The 20250-nt window shown below is 36.6% G+C and overlaps 2 protein-coding genes across 12 annotated transcripts; one reads left to right on the forward strand and one right to left on the reverse strand.

Moving 5' to 3' along the window:
- Positions 1 to 17945, forward strand: LOC117933621 (U-box domain-containing protein 43-like). Of its 11 annotated transcripts, none has more exons than XR_004654323.1 (12): positions 1 to 340; positions 974 to 2269; positions 2562 to 2865; positions 3771 to 4261; positions 4974 to 6192; positions 6868 to 12244; positions 13423 to 13534; positions 13686 to 13864; positions 15781 to 16123; positions 16405 to 17267; positions 17382 to 17493; positions 17669 to 17945. XR_004654323.1 is itself a non-coding variant. In XM_034855074.1 (5 exons), exons 2-5 carry the CDS (start codon positions 1049 to 1051, stop codon positions 5967 to 5969), a joined length of 3012 nt encoding a protein of 1003 aa, XP_034710965.1. In that variant the 5' UTR covers positions 1 to 340; positions 974 to 1048; the 3' UTR covers positions 5970 to 6286. The 11 variants fall into 11 exon arrangements, 1 of the variants encoding a protein (XP_034710965.1); XR_004654327.1 differs by lacking the exon at positions 6868 to 12244 and adding an exon at positions 14495 to 14701; XR_004654324.1 differs by lacking the exon at positions 6868 to 12244 and having other exon boundaries at positions 1 to 411.
- On the reverse strand, positions 16461 to 20172 carry LOC117933623 (oligopeptide transporter 6-like). The gene is made up of 6 exons (XM_034855076.1): positions 19619 to 20172; positions 18845 to 18942; positions 18185 to 18754; positions 17652 to 17907; positions 17359 to 17541; positions 16461 to 17253 (listed from the first exon to the last, which is right to left on the reverse strand). Exons 1-6 carry the CDS (start codon positions 20090 to 20092, stop codon positions 16639 to 16641), a joined length of 2196 nt encoding a protein of 731 aa, XP_034710967.1. The 5' UTR covers positions 20093 to 20172; the 3' UTR covers positions 16461 to 16638.
- Between the last annotated feature and the right edge of the window lie 78 nt (positions 20173 to 20250).

The following is a 20250-nucleotide window of genomic DNA, read 5'->3' on the forward strand; positions in this document are numbered from 1 at the left end:
ATTTTTCTGTCTTTCTGTCTCTACCAAAACGAAGTCTCTCTTCTTTGAGCGAGAAAAAATTCGCTCTAGGAAGAGTGTCTCATCAGAACCCTAACTTTCTCGGGAAAAAGGGATTCCTCATAGATTTTTCTGTAATGCCCTGCTGCTTTTATGAATATTGTTCAATGAATTAATCGATTTCTTCATTCAGCAGGTCAGTTTTTTGAGTACTTGTATGCGTTTTAGTAACGTTGAGGACTCCGGTTGGTTCTCGGGAAAGTTCGGTGTAAAGGCTTTCTAGAAAATTGGATTTTGGTTTTGCTTTCATTTCGGTTATTCGTTCCCGAAAACCAAACAGAAGGTGAGATGATTCCTTGGATTGGTGAACTTGACTTGTTGCAGTGCTAGTCCAATTTTCGAGTGGTTTGATTGGTAATAATTTCTTAAAATTCTGGAATGTATTGGTAGTGACCGATTTTTGGAGTTTGACTTCAGGAGTTTTAGTTTGATGCTCCGGTTGGTTGCAGAGAAATTGGAGAAGTAAGAAATAAAAATTAGACGTGTAAAACTCAACTAAGCTTTGTGCAACTATTTGAATGGGCTAAATTAAGCATTTTTGTTTTCTAAGAAGGGAAAGTTCTTAAATTTATTTTCTATCATCCTCTTTGGCCACTAAACAGGGCTGATCTTTTCTTTTGAAGTCTACTCCGGCTATTCAGTAGTGGAATTGCTTAACTGCGTAGGTTTTGCAGTAGAACTAAAAGCTTCATTTTTAGGTGTAATTTCGGTTCATAGTCTCTAGATCTTTCTGCTTGTGATAATACAAACGATTGTCTTTGAATTTTGGTTGCCGTGGAGAATCATTCATTTATTTTATTTGATGATTTAACTATTGTTACCATTTTTTATATTTTATTTCTTCCTAAATTGGATTAGATGATTGAGAACCAGTATATCTGATTGAGAATATTCTTGGAAATGGATATAAATGCAGGATTGCTGTCCTTGCAAAGGTCATAATTGAACTTCTCTAAGTTCATGTCCATAGCTTGTTTTCTCCCTAAATAAGATGGAGAAGGATGCAAATGTTACTGTCTCACTTGTTCCAGCCTCAGAGTTACTCTCTCAGACTATCCTGACTGTCTTTGACACTGTACATGCTGCCAAAGCAGTCATCATTCAAGATGCGAATTTCCAGCAATTCGCAATTTATTTGGAGATGGTCACAGTGGTCCTGAAAGAGTTGGCCAATCTAAAGATAGAGGATTCTGAGAGGTTAAAAATTGCTGTTGCAAATCTTAATCGAGAGATTAAGGTTGCAAAGCAGCTAACTGTGGAGTGTGGGAAGAGAAACAAGATCTATCTCTTAGTCAATTGCCAGAGAATTTCCAAGGACTTAGAGTGTATCACAAAAGAGATTAGTCGGGTTCTAGGCCTTATTCCTGATATTTCATTCAATATTAATGATAAGATTAGTAAACTACGCAAGGATATGTTAGATTCCAAGTATCAAGCAACTGCAGTGGAGGAAGAAATTCTGGAAAAAATTGAAACTGGTATACGGGAGAGGAATGTCGACAAATCCTATGCAAATAATTTGCTCCTCTGTATTGCCGAGGCTGCTGGGATTTCAACTGAGCAGTCAGTATTGAAGAGAGAGTTAGAACAATTCAAGAGTGAAATAGAGGATGTGAACCTCAGAGAAGACAGTGCAGAAGCTTTAAAAATGGGAAAGATTGTTGCATTGCTTGCAAAAGCAGATGCTGCCACATCTCCTGAGGAGAAAGAAATCAAATATTTTAATCAGCGAAATTCTTTGGGTACGCAACGACTGGAACCTCTACATGCATTCTACTGTTCAATCACTCATGATGTCATGGTGGATCCTGTGGAAACTTCCTCAGGGCAGACATTTGAGAGAAGTGCAATAGAGAAGTGGATTGCAGAAGGGAATAAGCTCTGTCCATTGACAGCGACTCCCTTGGACATGTCAGCTCTACGACCTAACAAAATTCTTCGACAATCAATTGAAGAATGGAAGGATAGGAACACCATGATTATGCTTGCTTCTCTCAAACCTGCACTCCATTCAAATGATGAGCAAGAAGTTCTTCAATCTCTGGGCAAGCTGCATGATCTATGTATTGAACGAGAGTTGCACCGTGAATGGGTAATGATGGATGAGTACTGTCCAATTCTTATTGGACTTCTTGGTGCAAAAAACCGTGAAATAAGAAAACTTTCTCTAGTCATCCTTTGCATTCTTGCAAAGGATAGCAATGAGAATAAGGTACTGCTCAGTTCCTTCATTACTACCTGACAATTTAAGCTCATGCATTTCTTAAGCTTTTTAGCTTAAACAAATAAATATAATCTCTTATATCTTTCTTCCATAAAATTATTGTTATTATTATTATTATCATCACTCTTTTTAGTATTTTTATTATGAGTGCTAGTACTTTATTTTTTGCAGCAGGAAAGAATCTCTAGAGTGAATAATGCAATTGAATCAATTGTTCATTCCCACTATTACTACCATTTTAGTTATTTGTATTTACTTATTTATTTATTTTTTGTGGCAGGAAAGAATTGCTAGAGTGAATAATGCAATTGAATCAATTGTTCGTTCCCTTGCCCGCCAGATTGGGGAAAGCAAGTTAGCGTTGCAATTACTATTGGAGCTATCAAGAAGTAATCTAGTGCGTGACTTCATCGGCAATGTTCAGGGTTGCATATTTCTCTTAGTGACTATCTCCAGTGGTGATGATACTCAAGCTGCCAAAGATGCAAAGGAGCTTTTGGAAAATCTCTCTTTTCTTGATCAGAATGTTATTCAGATGGCAAGGGCAAATTATTTTAAACCTTTGTTGCGCCTTCTTTCTTCAGGTATTGTTTTGATGATGTGCTTTCTAATTTCTATCCACTATCAGATTCAATACAAAGTATTCTAGTAGGCTCATGGGGTTGCTAATATTTAATATCATATTTTCTCAGCATTTGATTCCTATTCAAGTCGTTGTATGTATTAGTGTAGGAATGCTTCAAAGTTTAAACTTGTAAGTATTGAATCTCATTGAACTGATGCATCTAGTGGTATAAGAAATCAAGAATTAAGGGCGTGGTAATTGTTTTCAAAAACAGTTCTAAAAACAGTTTTTGATAACTGTTTTATGATATTTTGTAGAATAAAAGCTTATTTAAAAACCTAAAATGTTTTTAACATGTTTTTAATATTTTTTAATATTTCTTAAAAATAATTTTTGTCTATTGTTTTGTTTATAATCATTTTTATATAATTATTTTTTAAAACAACCCTCAGAAAACCAGTGAAAACAACAAAAAAACAAGCCTTAAACCTTTTCAAGTTCAACACTAAAGTATTCCTTTAGATGTTTGTTTAATTGAGTATTTGATATTTGATATGTGAGATCCACCTGCAAAATGGTATAACTATTTAACTTTTCTTGTTTACTGAGATGGGTTATTCTGAAAAAGTAAAAACTGTACAACTTAAAAAATTCTTCATCACGGCAAGGCTTAAGAAAGTACAAACATTGAAAAAAAACCAAAGAAGAAAGAAAGAGAAATTACATATACAAGCATCATATGTTGTGCAATAATACTTAAACATGCATCTTCTGGAGTGCAGTTAAGGAAAAATTTCTGACTACTCCTTATTTTAATATCTGAGCGCAAAAGTTACTACTGGTTCAACTTATAAGTGATAATCAGGAAGTCATGAAATTATTACTTGTAAGTTACTGTAAATAAGGGGGATCATGGTGATGCAGGGCCAGTGAATGCTAAAATGACTGTGGCTGCTACTTTGTCAGAGATTGAGTTAACTGACAATAATAAATTGAGTCTATTTGAAGATGGAGCACTTCAGCCACTTCTAGTATTGCTCTCACATAGTGATATGGAGATGAAGAAAGTGGCTGTTAAAGCTCTTTATAACCTCTCCAGTGTGCCACAAAATGGATTGCGGATGATTAGAGAAGGTGCTGCAGGCCCATTGTTTGAACTTCTCTACCGTCACAGCTTGTCTTCCCCAAGTTTGCGTGGAGAGGTGGCAGTTATCATTATGCACCTTGCAATATCAACCACAACCCTGGAAGCTGATCAAATGCACGTTTCATTGTTGGAATCTGAGGAAGATATATTCAAGCTTTTCTCTCTCATATCCTTGACAGGACCTGACATACAACAAATTATTCTCCGAACTTTTCATGCCATGTGTCAATCTCATTCTGGTTTAGACATCAGAACTAAGTTAAGGCAGGTATGAATGTTTATAATCATTTTTAGTGTCTCACCCACCAGGCCTGAGCTTCGTTTTACTGATAATCAGAGCATCAATTATTGCAATTCTGAAGTTTCACCACAAACTTAGAGACTAGCCTCAGGGAAATGTTATTTGAGATTATATATCTTCATATACACTCGTTATTGGTTAACGGACTTTTTATGTTTATTTCTTCGACTAAAGTTGTTATTACATGGTGGAAAAAAAGGAAGAAAAACAATAAAGAAAAGTAGTATATAGTTAAATATAGCATCAGAAAAAATTTACTTTGAACTGTTTGTAATAATTTTTATCAATTTTTGGTATTATGGTTTAACTTCCTTATTTTAAAATCTCAGTCCAAAAGTAATTGAAGTGCCTACTGGTTATTCTCTGTTGTATAAACTTTGTAGATTATTATTGGAGCTCTAAAATTCCATCAAGAACCATAAAATCCATGGTAACAGAAATGGCTTGAACAGAACCATTACAGTAGCACCTGCAGTTAACAATTTTAATTGTCACCCTAGCTTCTCTTGTTTTTTTTCTAATCTGTATTTGGAATAATTTGTACCCTATCATATCCAAGATCAAAATATTTTGCCCTCTCTCAGTGATGTCCAGAGTTTCTAATCTCTCTTTCGTTGTATTTTATTAGAAATATTTACTATTTGCTAAATTTTATGGCTAATGTCCATGTAATTCACAGCTCTCTTCTGTTCGAGTACTAGTTCAATTATGCGAGTTTGACAACCATACAGTACGTGCAAATGCTGTGAAGCTCTTTTGTTGCTTGACAGAAGATGGTGAAGACAGTACCTTTTTAGAGCATGTGAGCCAGAGATACATAGAGACATTAATCAGAATAATCAAAACTTCCGATAATGTGGAAGAGATTGCTGGTGCAATGAGTATCATCTCTAACCTTCCTAAGGAGGCCCATATAACGCAGTGGCTTCTTGATTCCGGAGCTCTTCAAATCATTTTTACTTGTCTTACTGATGGAAATAGTAGTGCTTCATACAAAAGGCAATTAATTGAGAATGCTGTTGGCGCTCTTTGTCGTTTCACTGTTTCAACAAATCAGAATTGGCAAAAGGAGGTAGCCAAATGTGGTTTTTTCCCAATCCTGCTACAGTTTCTAGATTCTGGAACAGCTTTGACAAAGAGAAATGCAGCAGTTTCACTTAAGCAATTTTCAGAAAGTTCCAATGGCTTAAGCCAACCAGTGAAGAAGCATGGAGTTTTTTGGTGCTGTTTGGCCTCTCGTGAAACTGGTTGCCGAGTGCACTTAGGCATCTGTACAGTTGAGTCCTCATTTTGTCTTTTAGAGGCTAATGCTGTAGAACCCCTAGTGAGGGTGCTTGTGGAACCAGATGTTGGAGCTTGTGAAGCTTCTTTAGATGCACTTTTGACATTGATTGATGGTGAAAGATTGCAAAATGGGAGTAAGGTGCTTTCTGAAGTTAATGCTATTGTTCCAATTATAAGGTTATTGAGTTCATCGTGTACCAAGTTGCAGGAGAAAGCTCTGAAGGCTTTAGAAAGGATCTTTCGACTAATTGATTTCAAACAGAAGTATGGGAATTTAGCCCAAATGTCATTAGTTGACATTACTCAGAGGGGACATGGTGGTATGAAATCCTTAGCTGCCAAAGTACTTGCTCACTTGGATGTGCTCCATGAACAATCTTCTTACTTCTAATGGATGGTGGGTGATGGAGTTTGTTATAGTTTAGCATAATGCCATTTCTGTGAGTACCATGTGAAGAAAGCCTTTCTGGATATGCAAATTAGATTCCATCCTTAACCACAATGGGAGGCTACATTGAACATCCCTGATAAGGAATATAGAGGTTTGTACTTGCCACATCCAATGGAGATTCTGCTAGTGCACTCAAATTGTTTTTTCAGTAGCACATAACAAGGTATGTCTGTATACTATGTGTACTATGTATTTTATGAAATGATATAATTTTTATTCCTTCCTGTTAATGATATAAGTTCTAATTCCTTTGTGTCTCTCATCCTTTGTTCCTTTACGATGCATTATGTGGATGCATGTTAAAACCAGAACCAATGTTAGTTCTGTTCATTTTAAAGTTTCAATAATATGATTGAGATTTTCCTTTGAGAAAGTAAGAAGGTGAACAAGGCAACTAATCGAGATTTATTAAATTAACAAAATTTGGCAAAAGATTAGGTAGGTTTGGATTGTTAGGACTGTCTGCAGTATGGTTATTTGGCTATACTCTCTTATTGGCCTCCAGACCAAATGCATTCAAACTGCCCCATTGAGTGAATGGCCTCATGTAAAGAACCCCAACAAAGTTTCAGTAAGTTGTGCCTTTAGCAATTGTTTATTAACTAAGTAAAAATTAGTTTATTAGCAGTTTCCAGGAAGGAATAATCACTGCAATAGAAGAAATATAATGCTCCAGAAGACTTGAAACATGGACTCCAATAGAACATTTTATCAGAAAACAGGCAAGCCACCAACTATAATTCACTTGGCAGTTGGGCTAAGGCTCACCTTTCCTAACAGTCAATACCAATGTTTCTGTATCCCAAGGCAACAATTAATAAGATGGTTGTGAATGCAGTTCCAGCATCAAGACTGAGATTTGCAAAGACAAAGAAGAAGAAGAAGAAGAGAAAAAAGAAAAATAGGGTTTCATTGATGAAAGGCTTACAAAAGAGATTACGTAAAAAACTTTATATAGGCTAACAAGAAAAGTTAAAAGACTATTCTACCCTTATTGATGATAAGAAATAACTAAGCTAAAATACTATCTAACATTCTCCCTCAAACTCACGATGCAGTAGCAAGAAGTATCGAGAGTTTGCCAACAAAAAAATAAAATCACTGAACAGTCTAAGACTTGGTGAAGGAGTCAACAATCTGCATGGAAGAAGAGACAAAGGACAAAGCAATCATCTCACGCTGGAGTTCTTGCCGAGTAGTATGACAATCGATATCAATGTCTTTGGTTCGCTCATGAAAAACTGAATTGCGGGTAATTTGAATGGCACTCTTATTGTCGCAGTAAAGAGAAGTGAGAGTAGTAATAGGTACACCCATATCTACTATTAACCAACACAACCAAACAATCTCATTTGTGGTAGTTGCCATAGCACGGTACTCAACCTCAATGGAAAATTGAGAGACAACGTTCTATTTTTTACTCTTCCATGAAATAAGAGATCCACCTAAGAAGATGCAAAAACCAATTGTAGACTTACGATCATTTGGGTTACTAGCCTAATCAGCATCACAGTATGCACAAAGCTCCAAAAAGGAAGTCGAAGGAAAGACAAGACTCTGACAAAGAGTGCCCCAAAGATAGCATAAAATGCGAAGAACAACAACCCAATGAATTGTAGTGGGGAATGCAACGAACTGATTGACAATGTGCACAACATGAGAAATATCTGGACGAGTAATAGTGAGATAAATTAAGCTACCAACCAGGGTTCGATACAAAGTGGGATCAGGCAAATGAGTACCATTTGTAGAGGCATATCGAACATTAAGCTCCAGAGGAGTATCAACAGTCCAAGTATCTGTAAGTTGAGCTCATTGAAGGATATCTGCTATGTATTTAGACTAAGAAAGAAGGTAACCCTTAGGAGAACGGGCAACCTCAATACCCAAGAAGTAACGTAAAGGACCTAAGTCTTTCATGTCAAACTATTGAGTCAATTCAGTCTTTAGCCGTGCAATACTACCATCAACATCATCACTAGTAATAATCATGTCATCAAAAGAGCTGAATCATGAGCACTAGAATAAAAACCAAGGGAAGTAACCGCTGCAGAAAACCTCTCAAACCAAGCTCGAGGGGCTTGTTTGAGACCATACAAAGCCTTTTTGAGTCTGCAAACTTCTCTAGGGTTGTGAGAAATACTAGGAGAAGGTACCATATAAACTTCCTTTTTAAGATCTCCATTTAAGAAAATGTTTTTAACTTCCATCTGTGAGATGTGCCACTGGCGGGCAGAGGCAACTACAATGAGAGCACAAATAGTGATTATCTTGGCAACTGGTGCAAAAGTCTTCTCATGGTTCATACCATATTTCTAAGCAAAACCCTTCGCAACCAACCTAGCTTTGTAGTGCTCAACTGAACCATATGACTTTGTTTTGATTTTATAAATCCAACAAGAACCAATAGAGCTCTTACACTAGCGGAAGTGGCACAAATCCCAAGTATTTGTCCGATGTAAAGCAAAAAGTTCCTCAGCCATAGCCTGCTCCCAATTGGGATCAAGAACAACCTCTGTATAGGAGGTAGGCTCACAAAGATTGTGAAGAGATGCTAAAAATGAAGTAAATGAAAGAGAATAACAAGAATAAGCAAAATTTTGTAACTTAGTGGACTTACAAATGCGCTTTGGATAGCGAGATGGAAGAGGATCTGCAATCACAAGATGTGCTAAGATGACAGAAGAAGGAGGCATGGAGGCATCATTTGTGGATGGTGGAGCATCAGAAATACCATGAGTTGTATCATTCGTAGTTGCTTGAGTCCCATGTGAATAATGATAAGGGAAAGGTTGGATGGGAGAAGGTAAGGGAGTGACAAGATAGGGAACATCATGTGATATGGGTCAGCTAGTAGGAGACATAGGGTTAGGAGGATCATCAAGTAAATGGTCAATGCAAATAATATTGGACTTTGATAAGGTATGACACTTGGTAGGAATAGAGAAAAAAGGAATATGGTCAAGGAAGAAGACATGACAAGAAATATATAACTGTTGAGCTACAAGATCATAACAATGATAACCCTTTTGACCCTCACCATAGCTAAGAAAGACACAAATGATGGAGTGTGAAGATAGCTTGTTACATTCTACACTAGGACGAAGAATGAAACAAGTGCAACCAAAAACCCGTAAAGAAGAGTAGTCAAGAGGGTGACCATACAAATTTTCATAGGGAGATAGACATGATGTATGAGAAGAAGGTGTTTTATTGATCAAATGCACAACAGTGAGAACAACTTTGCCCCAAAATGCACTTGGGACACCAGCAGACAAGAGAAGGGAGCGAGCAGTCCCAACAATATGCCTATGTTTTCTTTTAACGACCTCATTCTGTTGAGGAGTGTCAGTACAAGAGGATTGATGCATAGTACCATCAAAGATAAGTAATTCAGAAAAGGCTATAAATGTATATTCCCCACCTAAATCACAACGAAAGCACTTGATAATAGCAGAGTGTTGAGTTTTAACAAATGAGCGAAAAGTAGTATAAACATGTATAAAATCAAACCGATGCCTCATTAGATAAACCCAACAATATCGAGTGTGATCATCAATAAATGAGACATAATATTTGGACCACCCTTTTGTGGCAACAGTGGAAGGTCCCCACACATTAGAATGAATCAAGTCAAATGGTGCAACAAAGGGGGAAACACTTCGATTAAAGAGTAAAGCAGAAAACTTTGCCAATTTACAACCACTACAATAAGAAATATCATGAGTTTGAAAATTGCCCAAAAATCCGTTAGAAATTAAATATTTTAAATGAGGGGTCGAAATATGGCCAAGTCTAGAGTGCCACGAATAAAAACTAGAGGAAGATGAAGTTAAATGGAAATATGACAAATCAACACTCAAAGCAGCTAAATTTGAAACTCGTGGAAGTCGCAACTCGTCCATGACATATAAGCCCTCCTGCCTACAACCTATCCCAATCAACCTCTGGGATTGAGGATCTTATACATGACAAGAAGTAGGAGAAAGCGAACAAAATAACAAGAATCATAGAGTTGACTCACAAATATGAGATTCATAGTAAGTTTAGGAATGCAATAAACATTAAAAAGAGACAAATAAGGTGTGCATATAGAACCAACACCTGCTAAAGGCATTGGAGTGCTATCAGCAGTGATGACTGACACAGAGAAAGGAGAATGGCACATAGATACAAAAGAAGATGAAAAAAGTGACATATGATGTGAGGCACCATAGTCTAAGACCCATAAAGAAGAGGATTTACTTGAAATGTTAGGGAATGGTAGCCCTGATGAAGATGGAGTAGACATGGCATACGACTGTAGCGATAGTTGTGTAGTAAGGAACTTCTAAAACTGCTCTAGAATGGCCATGTTGAGATTTGAGGATGATGCAACTTTAGGTATAAGTGTTGTAGTATTAGACTATGATGACCTATAAGCTCGTTTTTTAGGTTGTCCTTCAGGATGCCATTGTTGTGAAGGTGTGGTTGCCATTGCTGTTACGTAGCAGGAGGTAGTTGCCCTACTATTGCATAGGAGGAGGTGGTCGCCACTATAGCTATGTAGGAAGAGGTTGTTGAAATGTTTGTGCTTTATGCAATAGTTTAGGACACTGAGCCTTTCAATGTCCTTTTTGCTTACAAAAGTTGCACTCATCAAAACTAACATGTGTAGGTGATTTAGTTTGGTTGCTTGAGAAAGGTTTGCTAGGAATGGCTAGAACTGATGGGCTAGATGCTGGGGAAGGCCCTTTCCTACCTGAGTCTTAAGACATGGTTGTTCAACTAGAAGCTCACTTACCATTGTATCAATAGAGGGGGTGACGACAACGATGTAGAATATTTCCCCAAAGCCCCTCAAAGTCATTACGAAGAGCCATCAAGAACTCAACAAGACGTTGCCGTTCTCGACGAGTTAGATACTCAACATTGCTTTGAAGAGACGTGGGCTCCGTGAGCTCCAACTGATCCCAAAGATCAGACATCGTAGAATAAAACTCTTGGGTACTCATCCTTTTGTTGCACTGCTCAAATATCAGACTCCAATTGATATTGTTTTGCAAAGTTTGATTGTGTGTACAACAGTGCCAAATGATCCCAAACTGTTTTTGCAATCTCATATTTTGCCAATTGTATGCCAATTGCTCAACAAAATTATTAATCCAAATTAGAATCTTTGAGTTGTTTGCTTCCCGACTCTCTAACATATCAATATATTTTTCATCCCTATCATTTGTAGGTTTGCTCAAGACACCACTGACATAACCCCACATTCGTTTCCCTTTCAAAAAATTTCTCATCACATAACTCTAATACGAGTAATTATTTCCATCTAATCTGACACTAATGGATTGAAGAGAGTCATCTCTTTCACCAACCATGATCAACTAATAATCTTACCACAATATAATCCAAACAAAACAAAGCGAGCAAGAATATCAAATAATTGAACCTCCAAAATAGCTGCAAAAAATACGTCTTCAAATTTGCTTGCGAAACCACAAAAAAATAAATAAATAAATAAATAAATAAAACAAACAAACAAACAAACAATACTTCAAAGTTGCCGAAAATCCTTTTTAAAACAAATTAAGATTGACAAAAGATCTTCGCGAAAAACCCCCCAAAATTTTTTTTGCCATGAAATCTTCTATCAAAGGCCCTATGTTGATCATTGCTCTAATACCATGTGAGATTTGCAAAGACAAAGAAGAAGAAGAAGAAGAAAAGAAAAAAGAAAACTGGGGTTTCATTGACAAAAAGCTTAAGAAAGAGATTACATAAAAAGTTTTGTAGAGGCTAACAAGAAAAGCTAAAAGACTATTCTACCCTTATTGATGATAAGAAATAATTAAGCTAAAATACTATCTAACAAAGACCACCATAAACAATGTGGGTGTAGTGTTCTTGCCATTTCTATTGATACTTTAAGATAACAAATTCAGAGGGGAAACCGACAATGATCAAACAAGTAAAGTTAACAGCAGAAGCTGAAAACATTACTGTTGTGGCACCAATATGAAATGCTTGTAGACATGGTAAATCATTCCCTCTTTGGAAAGACCTTATATGCAAACCAGAAAAGGAGAAAAGCAAGGGCTCCACTAAGAAGAACCAATTGACATATTGAGATTTCCAAAGGTTCCGCATCAAGTCTAGAGGTTGTCATTAGGCAACTTGGAGGTATCACAGAGGTTGGGCATGGCTCCCATCAACCACCATGCAATTATTAGGTATACATTTGTGATATAATTGTCTCTTGCACCTGAAATGCCATCAAGCTAGTTTTGAATTTCCTAATTTTATGATTAGCTTTTATATAAACTTACTAGAATCTTAAGACACAGAAGAAAAACTGGTTGTGCCATGAACATGTGAAAAAAACAAATATCTAGTAGGGTAACACCTGGAGGGGGGTGAATAGGTGTTTGAACCTTTTAAACCCAAAATTTAATATTTTCAATTATTTAACTATCTCAATTCTGATGTAGTGAAGCCAAAAGAACAATAACACAAGAGAGACAGATTTTTTTATGTGGAAAACCTTCACACAAAGTGTGGAGATAAAAACCACAGGGTTAAAAACCTCGAATCAACAATCCACTATGAGAAAGTAGTACACAAAATTACCTGATAGATGCTATCCTTAGATACTCTCCAGAACCTATACTACAATCCACGTTTGCAACACAACACCTTGTGTGCTCTAGTGGATCTCGCCTAAATGCTCGAAGGGATGCAAATCTCCTTCACAACTCAACAAATGGAAAGCTAAACATATTTGAAAGTTTTGGGTTAAGCACAAATAATAATAACTTAAAAGTTTAGGCAGGTTAGTTCTTAATAATAATAACTCTTCTAATCAACATATATAAGAGAAAACCTAGTAGACTTGGAATTAATTTAGAAACCATATTTTACTAAAAACAATTTAGAAACTTAAGAATTTTACAAAGATTTAGAGAAATGTTATATTTTAAATTCAAAAAGATTTGGAAAGATTTTCCTTTTAAAATTCTTAATTTAACTTCTTCAAATATCTTTTCCAAATTCTTTAAAAGATTTGGAAAGATCCTCTTTTTTAAATCCTCAATTTAAAATTCTTTTCCAAATTAATTTTATTATTTGGAAAGATTTTTCTTTTTAAATTCTGAACTTTAAATCCTCAATTTAAAATTCCTTTCCAAATTATTTTTATTTCTAATTTCTATAAGTCCATTTTATGTGTTTTATGTCATTATTTTCAAATAACTCAACCATACTTGTTTAATCTTGATTTGATTCTACAACAATCTTGAATCTTCAAAGGAGTTTAAATCACAAGAAAGTACATAGAGTTTTAAACTAGGATGGAGGAAACAAAATTGTCAACTTAATCTAAATAGTTTAATGCACTAACACATTGATTTAGGTGGAATCTTTGTATAGCGGCCAGGCTTGAAATTTGCTAGAAAGGTTAAAGCTTGAGTCATGCTGATGTACCCATATAACTCGAAGCACATGTCAGAGACCGGGTGCCCCAGGTACATATATTTAATAATATATTTTATTTTGATGTTCAAACCTGGTTGCTGCTCAACAACAGAGGATTGAACAAAGAGTACTAGTTTAAATTTCATCATTATATTTCTCATTACTTTTGCATATTAATTAAATTATGATTGGTTGTAGCAGTTGTGATAACAATCGGGAGGATGAAGAAGACAATAGAGCAAGCAAGCAAGAAAGAAAACCAAGGCAACTGAAGTTCCTTTTTGTAATACTCGCATGCAAACATAAAAGCAGCAATAGCCAACACAAGGGTGATGAGGAACGATCACATGATTACTGAATTGTACTTCTCAATAAGCAATGTATGTACATCTAACTTTTTCTCTCCATGTCCTGTTTTGCTTCCATATATCATTGTGTGCCACAGGTTCTAGTGATCTGTAGTTATTGATGGGGTCTATTATGCCTAAAAATGCAATGGAGTAATACTTGCAAGTTTACTTTAGTGGAGTAACAGGCCAAAAGGAGATGCTTTAAGATGTTCACTTCTGGATTTAAAACTAAAATAAGCAGAATAACATAATGTGGTTCTAATTGGAACCATATGCTTTCTCTTTGCATTAAAGTTGCCAGCACCACTTATTAATTAAAAATTTTAGTGTAAGATGTGTTGACAAGTTCTTAAAGCTTGAGCTGTTAGGATTTGAGCTCATAATGTGTCTCATGCTCCAAACCTACTGGGGGAGGCACAGACACCAGTAGAGACTGTCAGTCAACCAGAGATTTAATTCCATGTTGGACAATTAATTTTCCTAATATCTCATGTTCAAACAAGATGAAAATTATGTTCATAAAAAACGTCTTTTATACACTCATAAAGAATTTTATAGGATATATGTATGAATGTATGTAAGCATATTTTACAGAAGCAGTGTATAAGTTTATACAGAAACCGCAAAAAACATTTGACCACTTGTCTATTCTCAAATTAGGTGGTGGGTCACCTTCCATTGAAGAGTATCATGGACAATGGTAGCAGAAAGTATGGCCAATCCAACTCCATAACTCGTAGCAATGAAGGTGCTGAGATACAGAAGCCCAGTCCTTGAGTAACTTCCTTGGCAGGATGAAACTTAGACATGAGGATACTTGAGATGTCATACCTGGAATATTTGACATGAAAAGGCTCTTGAGATATGGTAGGAAGTTCTTGTCACTGTAGACACTGAGCCACTTGGGTATCATTGTATACCTTATGAGGAAGAATCCAATAGCTATTTTGACAGTGCCAAACCAAGGGCTAGTTGGTGGACTCATGAGGTATGATGAAATTGTAGCCCAGTCAAACCCAATGGAGCCAATTCCAAGGCCCTCTAAGTTGGCCCTGAGCCAAGTTGTTGGACTTAGATGGACTTTGGAGCCAGCCAACAGACTCAAGAGAAGGATGTTAACTTATTAAAATGATAGCCAGAAATGACATAATAAGTCAAACAGCAGACAGAGACCATTAGAAAGGACCAAGCCTGGATTGTGCCACCTTTAGGTCTTGTTTCCTCCTCATGTAGAGCTCTGTAGTATTCATTAGTTTGATTAAAAAAGTTTCTTGCTATGAAGACACCTTTTAGCATAAGAGCACCTGGGAGGTAAGCATAAAAATCATGGCAGGAATGAATTGGAGGCATCTCTCATAATATGAGTAGCAAAAACAGTTTCAGCACCAGAGTTTGCAAAAACAATGATCAAAACATTTTCCTTGACATTAAAGGGGCCGACTCCATGTCTATTTCTTCATCAATGTCGATTATGAGGATGTTATGAGAATATTCATTATTCTTGTCAACTTCTATTAAAAAAGAACTACATCTTTATGATGTAGTGATGCTTTTATAGATGAAACTATGTATATGTATATAGAATTTTGAAATATTAGATTTTGCTCTCATAGTACTTCAACCAAAAGTTTAGGAAAGTTTGAATACTGGTAAAAGCAGCAAAGCATGAGAAACTCCAAATTGTTTAGAATCTGAAAAAGATTTGTCACCATCATTATTTGCAGATTTCAGTCGGCTTTGACTAAGTGCTTTTGGTACAAAGCTGTTACCTAATCACTTCTCTTCCATTATTTTGGTTGATCTTAAATCTCTTGGTTAAATTGAATAATGTAAGCTTTTCATTGAATTACTCTGAAAAGGTAACTTTGACCAAAATCTTGGCCCTTGACCTCTGTAATGAGATGAAGAAGGTAGTATTAATCTCCTTTTTTCCTTTTTTCTTTCAGGTGCCTCATTCAAAATGAGAAGTAGAAGAAACTCCCAACTTGGAGAAGATCACACTTTAATGGAGTAACTATTTTTTCATTGATAGCATAACATGAATAAATGATAATGCCATACTAGACCAGATACCTTCTCATCAAAGAGAGAGTTTGAAGAATTTAAGAGTGGATTGGGTATAGGTAAGGAAATAGAACAGATTGTTTCCAGCTACATCTCTTGAGAGGAAAGGAACGACAAATGTTTTTCTTCTACACGTTAACAAAACTCTCCAGGTTGCTATCACTGCTCAAACATTGGAGGGCAATCACCATTCCCAAGCTTGCAAAGAATGGAATGGAGAATAAGGTACTGATCAATTCCTTAATTACTATCTGAGTACAAGTCTAATCTGTCTCTTAAGCAGAAGTGGCTAAACAAAGTAAATCTAATCTACTAAGCTAAAAGAAAAACATAACTTTGGCTCTCTCGTGCCTTTTTCTTATGGATTTTGTAATGCTTCTTGTGAATAAATTATCTTTAACAGTGAAATAATCTTGTCTCCTTTTGTATTTATGATAAAAATAATGTATTTCATAGATCATTTGATGATAAAAAGACTACTTAATATATCTCTCTTTCTGCGCCAGGATATGATTGCCAAAGCAAATGAAACCATTGTTCAATTTGCACCAGTGAAGAGCAATTAAGTTTGGTACTTGCTATTTTGATTTGGCATTCATCTAAAAGGCTAACAAACCCAGTTATGTGCCTTCAGCATGTCAGGAGTCACACATATAACGAAAGGCTAAACTGTGTACATCTACAGAAGAAGAGAATAAAAGGTATTGTTTCAAACTACAGGGGTCAATCAAAAGGCTGTATCAGAAAACAGGGCAGCCATCAACTACAATTCCTTTGGCAGTTGGGCATGAAGCCAAGGGGCATCCTTCTGGATTGTTTCCCCACCAGTCGATGCTAATATTCCTGGACCCGAGGGTAAGGAATATTAATATGGTCATGAAGGCAGTTCCAGCATCAAGACCACCAGAAACAACATAGTTATAGCGCTCCCACAACTTTGGTTTGTACCTGAAGATTACAAATCCAGAGAGGAACCCAACAATGATCCAACTCGTGAAGTTAACAGCAGAGGCTGGGGGCATCATTGCTGTGGAACCTAACAAGACTGGCATGTGGATAAGGGGAATCCATTTCTTTTTTGGGAATGCCTTGTGCATGAGCCAGACTAGGAGAGGGGCAATGGCTCCAAGCAGAAAGAACCAGTTGACATTCGAGTAGGCACCCAGGTTTCCAAAGATTCGGCGAGTGCCAATAAGCCCCCAAATAACAGAGGCATCGAAGAAGACATTGTCCATTGGGCATCTCCATGGACTGTCTGCAGGCAACATAGTGGTATCACAGAGGTTGGGAATGGTTGCCATCAACCACCAGGCAGTTATCACGTATACAATTACAGCCACAACTGTTCCTACCACCTTGCAATACCAAGGTAGTTTAGCTTCAAAGTTTCCAGTTCAACTGTTCGCTTTTATGTAGAGTGGTATTATTAGTTTTGAAACAGTGAAAGAATCAAAACTGACCTGTGCCATGAACATTGATCTAGGTGGAATCTTCATGTAGTGGCCCAGCTTGAAGTCGGCCAGAAAGGTTAGAGCTTGAGTCATGCTGATGTACCCATAAACCTTGAAGCACATGTTGGCAACAGGACGGCCTGGGTACATATACCCCATAACATATTCTGTTACAATGTTCAAACCTGGTGTCTGTTCACCGGCAACAAAAGATTGTTCATTTAAATTTCAAATAGCTACATTATTAGATTTTATTCCATTTAACTCAACTTCAGCTTATAAATTGAAGTTCAATTTCCTACCTGGTTTGTTGTAGCAGTGATGATGCCGATTGGAAGGGTGAAGAAAAAGGCAATGGCACAAGCAAGCAAGACACCCCACCACGGCAACTGAAGTACGTCATTGTAATACTCACATGCAAATATGATAGTGGCAATGTTCACAACGTGGATCACAAAAAACCACCAATTGGGCACTGACTTGTACTTCTTCATTAGCCATGTATGTATATCCATCTTTTTCTCTCCAAAGGCACCTTTTGTTTGTTTCCATAGCTCACTGCATTTACCAGCTTAAAAGAGCTTTAGTTCATGTTATTGATGTTGATTTATTGCATAAAACAAATGAAAATTGTGCTCATAAGACTTCATTTACGTGAATCATGAGTTTTAGAACATTTCTTTCTATAGCAGAAGGAACAAAGATTGGTTCTGATGTAACTTAAGTCTCAAAAACAATGATAGAAGGAAAGAACTAGAAGGAAAATCAGTTTTTGATCTAGAAAATATGATATAAACTATGAAGAAATTTAGGAACTAGCCAGTTCAACGTTTACCTTCCATTGAAGAGTGCGACATGGACAATAGTAGCAGAAAGTGTGGCAAACCCGAGACCATAGGTCATAGCAAAGAAGGTGCTCATATTTAAAGGCCCACTCTTCACATATTGTTCTTTACTAAGATGAAAGTTAGAATCAATGATGCTTAAAATGTTATAACGTGAACCATTCGACATGAAAAGCATTTCAGAATATAGAGGGAAGTTCTTGGCATTGTAGACATTGCTCCAGTATGTGGCAGGTGTCATCACATACATCACTAGGCAGAATCCAAGGGCAACGTTGGCTGTGGCAAACCAGGGGCTAGCCAATGGACTCCCTAGATATGATGAAATCGTAGACCAATCCAACCCAATTGAGCCAATTCCTAGGCCTTCCAAGCCTGACCCGAGTTGTTGCACCAGAATGGATTTAGGAGCAAGCCAACAGACCCAGGAGAAAGATGTTAACATGTTGATGAGATACCCAGGAGCCACATAGTATGTGAAACTGCAAATAAAGACTATGAGGAAGAACTGAGTCCGGGTTGTGCCACCTTTAGGCCTCTTCTGCTTCTCATGTAGAGCCCTGAAATATTCATTAGGTTCATTAGAAAAGCTACTCGACCATAAAGACACCCTTTTCTTGGAGGAATAACCATCACAAAGACATGGATACCTGAACAGTGAAACCTGAACCAGGTTAGAAGGCCACCACATCTCTCCCGGCTCAACCAGAAATTTCCGGAAAAGTCCTGCCCAGCCGAACCCCAACACCTAGAATTAATACAAAAAACTAGGTTAATGTTTGGTTCCTTGAAAATTTGAGGAAGAAAGCAAGAGCAAGAATGAAAGAAAAGAGAAAATGAAGGAAATATAACTTTCTAGCTAATTTTAATTAACTTCGATTTTCTTTCATGAAAATCATTTTGTTTGAGATTTTTTTTTCCCTTCTGGTTGAATATCATGGATTACTCCGTGATCCTGAGGTTTGGATCACCGTGGAGAGTTTAAAGGGCTTGACCAAGAAAGGTTCCGTGGTTTAAAAAAAAAAAAAAACACTTAAGTAAAGATGATAACAGAAATCTGTCATGTAAGTTTAAAATTTAAAACAATAAAAATTTGTTAGCACCATTTGATCTCTACAACTGCAATAGAAAAAGAAAACTAGGAGCTTAAGAGTAGTACACGACATATGAAGTCATTTCCATGAAATTTCAGGATCATGTCTTGAAATTTAACCTGAATTTATCTTGTATATTCCACTGATTTGTGAACATTCATGAATGATCCTGAAACTTCCTAAATTACAATAACACGATTCCCAGATCCCAGATTAGTTAGGCTAATAATTAGGGAAAACCAATACAACAAAATTGATAAAATCATCAATAAAATCTTAAAAATCAATACTATTAACAATAAAAACTCACAAGAAATTTAAGAAAATTACCTGAGTGGTTGTCATAACAAGCAAGGCAGGAATGAAAGTGAGGTTCCTCTTATACAGAAGCTTCACTGCAGTCAAGATATGAGTAGCATAAACAGTTCCAGCACCCGAGTTGGCGAAAATGGTGATCAAAACATGCTCCTTGACATTAAAAGGCCCAGGATTAAGTGTAAACTCCCACCTAGAACCCTTTAGGAACACCCGCTTTGTGATCTTTTTGGCCATCAAATGGCCTATAGGCACAACAGCAATCTGTGCAGATATTGATGAAATTATCAATGGCTGTGATCTGTACCAGAAGAACTGGTTCACAAAGGATAAAACAATACATGAAGACAGACCCAGAACCCACATTCTGAAGGTGAGAACAGGAATAGTGGGATCATCAGTTTTAGGAACTGTGACATCCACTTGTTTGATAGGACACTCGTAGGAAACTCCAGCCTCCATGGCTGCAGCTTCACCAATCTCAGCCATGAATGTAGTGCTGGCTGTGAGGATACAAAGCGGCACTCTTCCTCTTCTTCCAGTTTAGTAGCCTTAGTTTCACACTGACATCCACTACCTAAGTTTAGGTAGGCCAATCTCAGCCATTAAAAGTGTAAAAATTTTAAATTTTTAAATAAATTAATCAT

The sequence above is a fragment of the Vitis riparia genome, chromosome 16 (genome assembly GCF_004353265.1).
Source record: "Vitis riparia cultivar Riparia Gloire de Montpellier isolate 1030 chromosome 16, EGFV_Vit.rip_1.0, whole genome shotgun sequence".
Taxonomy (NCBI): Eukaryota; Viridiplantae; Streptophyta; class Magnoliopsida; order Vitales; family Vitaceae; genus Vitis; species Vitis riparia.

Bases quoted from the DNA above. Each gene is read 5' to 3' on its own strand.
- LOC117933623 (XM_034855076.1), bottom strand. From the start codon at position 20,092: ATGGCTGAGATTGGTGAAGCTGCAGCCATGGAGGCTGGAGTTTCCTAC. The intron at 18,943-19,618 runs GTAATTTTCTTA...TATTAATTCTAG, and splicing joins TTGTTATGACAACCACTCAG to GTGTTGGGGTTCGGCTGGGC. The intron at 18,755-18,844 runs GTATCCATGTCT...TGAATATTTCAG, and splicing joins GTTCAGGTTTCACTGTTCAG to GGCTCTACATGAGAAGCAGA.
- LOC117933621 (XM_034855074.1), top strand. From the start codon at position 1,049: ATGGAGAAGGATGCAAATGTTACTGTCTCACTTGTTCCAGCCTCAGAG. The intron at 2,270-2,561 runs GTACTGCTCAGT...TTTTTGTGGCAG, and splicing joins AGGATAGCAATGAGAATAAG to GAAAGAATTGCTAGAGTGAA. The intron at 4,262-4,973 runs GTATGAATGTTT...TGTAATTCACAG, and splicing joins TCAGAACTAAGTTAAGGCAG to CTCTCTTCTGTTCGAGTACT.